The 6000-nt window shown below is 34.1% G+C and overlaps 1 protein-coding gene across 2 annotated transcripts in view; it reads right to left on the bottom strand.

Moving 5' to 3' along the window:
- Positions 1-1663: 1663 nt before the first annotated feature.
- PKIA (cAMP-dependent protein kinase inhibitor alpha) overlaps positions 1664-6000 on the bottom strand; it is a 90107-nt gene continuing 85770 nt past the window's right edge. For both annotated transcript variants that reach the window (XM_036998259.2, XM_017663320.3), the window contains 2 exons: positions 5135-5312; positions 1664-2263 (listed from right to left, as the gene is read on the bottom strand). In XM_036998259.2, coding sequence (XP_036854154.2) covers positions 2184-2263; positions 5135-5285 — 231 coding nt within the window. In that variant the 5' untranslated portion in view covers positions 5286-5312 and the 3' untranslated portion in view covers positions 1664-2183. The remainder of the gene's footprint in view (positions 2264-5134; positions 5313-6000) is intronic.

Genomic DNA, 6000 nt, shown 5'->3' with positions numbered 1-6000 from the left:
TGGAAGATACTGTGAACTTTTGCTGAGCAACATTTGTAAGATGTGGACATTTTGGAAAGTATATTTTTATCTTCCAGCTTGAGAATCCCTCTGGGTTTGAATATAGCAGACAAAGTAGCAGTAAGAGGTCAAAAATAATTCAAAAGCTCCATATGACTTTGCAATTTAGCACTATTATATATTCAAAGACAAGCATGACATCACATGCATAATAATAGTATATCACACAGGGATATTAAATCCTCCACATATACTCAGCACTAGTTCTAAACTTTATAAACCACATAAAATCAGTTTGGAATTCCACAGTTTTAAGGAGAAAAGAACTTTACTCAGAACTTTACAAAGCTATGGAGATAGTAAATGAGGATATTGAAAAAGTGATTTTATGGATTTAAACAGACCACCAGAGGTTGTCTAAAATAGTGTTAAGAACTTCTTTTGCCACTTGTAAGTCTATTAAGAAGTGCATTTGTTTAAATTTTAAGTGGATATTTTGGGCCCTATTGGTTAGATAGAAAGAAGTCCTCTAAAATTTAATCTTTCCTCTTTCTATTTTCTGAGATTCATTTTGTTAACGTTTTTTTCTAGTAATATATGATCAAGGACCAAGTGGTACCCATGCCCTTATCCCACTCATTTGAAATGAACTGTAAAGGGAGATGAGAGCAGACTTACCTTCCACCCTGTATGCAACTACAAAGGAGGTCTGTGTACCTGGTCTGTCCACAGAGATTACCTTCACGGTACTATATCTAAACCTCAAGGACAGTTAAGTGGGCTCTTTATTGTATGGGTTTTTCCTATAGTCTGCTATTTTTCCAGTGATTCATAACCCACTGGCATATTACTGGTTCCTTATTACCACTGATAAATGACTTAGTAATACTGACCAGAGGGATTACACAGCAACTTTCCACATAAGAATTATGATGTCAAAACACAGCAGAGGCCATCAACATTATTAATGAGGATTTTGTCAGCTTCTAATGATTATTATTGTATCAGAAAGCAATTCACACTAATTATTAGTAAAGTTTACAAACATTAAAAAGTGCTTAATAACGTAGATTTGATAGGGCTGAAAAAGACATGAAAAACACAACACAAGGGATCACTTTTGTGATTGGTGTCCACATGATTACATGGAGAAATTATTTTTCATCTTTTGCAGCTCCTCTAAATTTAAATAGTAGCATACAACATTATGAGAAATTTGATCCCATTTAAGAACTAAATATTTCCAATTCTTTGTATTATCTTGGCTTTCTTTCCCACCTTCCCAATTATCCCAAATCCTCCTAATTTAAAATAAAATATTTGTTGGGAAAAATTATCTATTTTGAAATAAAACAAAATTTGCAGATTGAATTCTGGCCTGTGTAGACACCAAACAGACCGAATTCAGGTAATATTCACATTAATGGATATTTTTTAATGTCTGTGTAATAAAGCAAAGGAGTCTTGATTAATTAATCTGACTTAATTAATCAACAGTGAATCAAGGGGGAAGACTGAGTTAAAAAGAAAGTGTGTTCTATCCTGTGTACACCATCACCCCATGGAGATGGAAAAAAAGGCAGCCCTTTTAAAAATGAGTGGTATAAAAATTCACAGTAATGTACATCATTTTTGTTTTTCATAAGCAATCAGAGAAAGGGGCAGTGCTGAGCATCTATATTGTACAATATAAAACTGTAAATAACACAGCAGGGACACACAAATACATGATGCCAAAAACAGTGCTTTCTGGATGGTTCTTTTACTGGGTAAATACTTGGACCAGAGATATTTAAACTCTGGGGCTCAACCAACCCATTGCAAATAGACACAATTAAATCCTCTGACATTGTGAAGGGCCAGATGCTACAGGAAGAATCGTCATCTAGGTCGGTGCTACTTTCTGCAAGCATTTCATCATATGGTCAAGTGAAAGGACCCATACAAAAATGACATCCAAACACAAGCCACATGCTGTCAACCATTGCTAATGACAGAGGTAGAGAAAAGTCTGTCTGCACCCACAGCCTCTGCCCCCATTTTTAACATGATAACGAACAGTTTCCTACAATGCAACACAACCATTTTCTTTTTCCCCTTTTTACTCTTGGAAACAAATGTATTCCAGCCAGGCCTAGAGATTTGAGACATTGTCAGATGCTGTTGAAGATCAAAGTGGGGTGTTAGCTTTCAGATTTTGCTGCTTCCCCCTGGGCTTCCCCACTTTGCTCTGTCGAATTTCGCTGTCCATCTTCTTCACCTTCTGTAAAAGACAATGAAAAAAGGATAAAGACAAAATAAGAAACCATTATGTATATTTTCCAACTCTTAATGTATCATATTGGAAATTTCAGAAATACTCATAAAGTCTGAAATTCTTAGAGAGACAAGCATATTCTTGGTAATTCCCCATCAAGAAAATAGTATGTTTCAAGGGTTGGGTAATTGTGATTATGTGGACTTAGAACAGCATGGCTCAAAAGCAAAATAACTGAGGGTCACAGTACTTGGTATCATCTATGCTGTTGATAAATAGCTGGAAATTTCATGCCCTTATGGCATTTAAATATTGTTTCACAAGTTGCAGAAATTAGAAGTGGAGAGCACATTTACCTTTGTACTCCTGACAGTCTTATTTTAAGAACTATTTTAAAATCACATTTTATAGTATTTATAGCACCTGATGATAGCCCACTTAGTTTCTCAGAGGTTTAATTACTTAAAATTAAAAGCAACAGTGGAAGAGGAAAGGACATTATGTCAGCTGGTTAGTCCCTTGTCATATAGTTATGATGGCCTCTGGTTTGCCCTTAGAAAACACATGCACAGCTCCAATAAAACCATTGTCATAACTGGACCTTCAGCAGCAATCTCAGCTAGTGATAGAGCAAACAGTGAAATTAAACAATGCTGTCTCTTCATATTAGGTCACTTTACTTAGCGCAAGCGGCAAGCAAACCTTGACTCAGATTCATCTATTTGCATGTGTTAGTACATTGCTAAGCAACCAGTGGACAAAATATTTTAGGGTATTGCAACAACGTAAATTATATCAATGTTTGCTAAGAGTTTGTAACAGTAATTCAAATGGATAGAGTGTAAGCGAGCTGATCCATTCTTCAGATGGAAATGTTGAAAGATAATTTCTCCTTTACTCTTAAAAAGTACACATAAAACATCTCACTGTATATTATACTTTAAGGAAATTAAAAGTTCTACATAATCAAAAGTTTGTTCTAAAGGGGTTCCAAAGGTAACACCAGACATTATGTATCATTTTCATAAACTACTTTTATTATCTGAGCAAGGAACAGGCTCCCAAAATGTGCAGATGGCCTGAATCTGAGATGTGTAGATTAGCACGCAGTAAGAATTTGATAAACAGAAGTTCTTGGTAACCAAAGGAATGAAGTCAAATTGAGGTAGATGCAAAACAGTAGAATATTCAAGGATGAACACGACTGCATACATACAAGATGAGGAAGTTGACTCACATGTGACTTGGAACTTTCTAAGTGTATGGGGGCACTTCTCAGGGTTTAGCATAATGCTACAAACACAAAGCCCTGGCTAAATAGATACTCACTAACAAATCAATTTAACCAGGGGACAGAAATATTGTTGATTATAAACTAAAAAGAAGCTGAAACACTCAGGAATTATAAAAAGCCCCTCATGATTCTCAGCTGGTGATGTTTCATTAGTCATTTTACATTTGTCAGTATTGTAATTATTATTATTTTTAGTTCTTTATACTTAAAATAACACAGCCAGTGCTGTTTATATTTTGCTTAGTTTAGGGCTTTATGATTTCAAAACAGAAAAATTTTAAGGCCTAGGAAAACTACAATTAATATGTAGAAACCTTTAAAAAAAGACATTTAATAATAATATAATTAATATAAAATTACTCTATTGTATTAATATAAACTACTGTCTTATAAATTATTACATAATAATTTAATGTATTCTCTTGTATAAGTCTTAGGGCTGAGTCTCAATTTCAGTGAAGAAAGAAAAAATTAAACTCTACTATGAATAAAAATGACCTACTATTGAGTCATTAGAATTAATGCAGATTATTTAAAATAGATATTAATATAACAAAATGTAAATCTTATGAAAGAAATTAGCAAATTCTCAATTGCTGAAAAAAAAAATTACTTACCTCATGCCATCAAATTGGATAATTCCCTATATAGCCTTTCTCAGAGCTGCTTTGAGAAGTAACTCCTGGTGGTAATAATGAAGAAACAACACAACCTAAAATATATATAGGTCTATATATTCCAAGGTGGTGATGTTAAAGTTTTATTTTCAATCTGAATTTGAAAAGACCAACTGACCTGCTGACCTACAGCCATTGAAGAAGAACTGTCCCTTGGTATTTTAAGGTAATGTTGTTAAGCTGTGTCATTAACATAGACTCTGACTCTGTTTTCCAGTAACTGGAAGGCTTTGCCAAAAAAATTCTAATAGCAAAAAAGTACTGAGTGATTACCATGACTCAGAAACTAAGTGCTTTTTTCATATACACAACACTTTAGTTCTTAAATCATGAACTCCTTTTTACTTTGAAAGGTTATTTTTTTGTAGTTTTCTCAAGGGAAATACACTCAGCTTTGGTATTTGCAAAAGCTACAGATGTAATAACTATCAGGCTTCATTCACATACTCAGAAGTACTGTGACATCAAACTTGTTTTACTTTTTCATGGGTAAAGTTAGACTCCTTGGTAAGTTTGAGGCTCAATAATAAGACAAACTTTTCACAAACCCATTTTATCATGACAGAAAGACAAAAATTCTTTATCTAAGACTTATTTATGTCTACATAAGAAATTCTAGAACTTTGTATTATAGGGATTAGGATTTTAAAAACCCATGTGTTTTAAAATTGATTGTATTAGTAAAATCAGATTAAGTCCTCTATATTTGAATGGAAAAACCCTGTGAAGAGAAGTCATTGAAAACAAGTGGGAATGATTAATATAGCCTCTGATTTTTTAAATCTTGCTTTAGACTGTTTACAACTCTATTAGGTTTTCAAAGGTGGTTTTCATGCCTGCCTCCTATTTAATGAAATCCTGCAAATCAATCTGGGTTCATAGAAAGATGTGTATCAAACAACTCACCTGTCTTGTTGATATCAAGACCTGCTAATTTCAAGGCTAATTCATTGCTATTGCCGCTTGCAGAGGAAACCAGGATATCATGTATTGCATTTCTTCTACCTGTTCTTCCTGAAGCAATAAAATCTGCATATGTAGTTTCCACATCAGTCATTGCTAACAAATATCCACATAGCAGGGACTACAAAGAGAGGAAAATTTGTAGGTAAATAAAATATTGGTCAATGGTAAACATTTAACAAAGACAACTGTTAAATTACTGCTCCACAATATGAATGTGAAGTAATTGTTTTGCTTACATGTCAACAAAGTAAGTTATGCTTTGATTCTTGATCCAAGGTCAGATAACTTCTTCTGTAAAAGGCCTGATAGTAAATATTTTAGGCTTTGAGGGCCATAAGGTCTCTATCCCAACTTCTCAACACTGGTTGTAGTGCAAAAGTAGTCAAAGTTAAGCAAAGGTAATAAAAAAATTGTATTCACAAAATAGTCATAAGCCAGGTTTGGCCTCCATACCACAGTCTTCAGACACTGCTTTAGATCGTAGTTTGTCTTTCTGTAACACCATTTTAGTCAATCTTCAACTTGACATTAGTAGCAAATCAAGGTGGGGGTAGGGTAGAAGTGGTTCCTCTTAGAGGTAAGCAGTAAGCAAGTGCATTGTCTGCAGAGTCTAAGAACAATAACAAAATCGACCAACACCCAGATTTTCTTTTTAATATCACGATGCACCAGTATTCTAAGCAATGTCAGCAATCAAATGCTGCTGCCAATCCAGGAGGACAACTCCCTTGTGGCCCTCTTAGTAAGTCATCACTTGAAAGGATTAAGTCTTTCTTGATTGAATCTTCAAAATAAAATTTTTAAAG

The sequence above is a fragment of the Manis javanica genome, chromosome 2, assembly GCF_040802235.1.
Source record: "Manis javanica isolate MJ-LG chromosome 2, MJ_LKY, whole genome shotgun sequence".
NCBI classification, from domain to species: Eukaryota; Metazoa; Chordata; class Mammalia; order Pholidota; family Manidae; genus Manis; species Manis javanica.
Note: the sequence above shows the minus strand (reverse complement) of the source record. Positions and strands in the feature narration are given on the sequence as shown.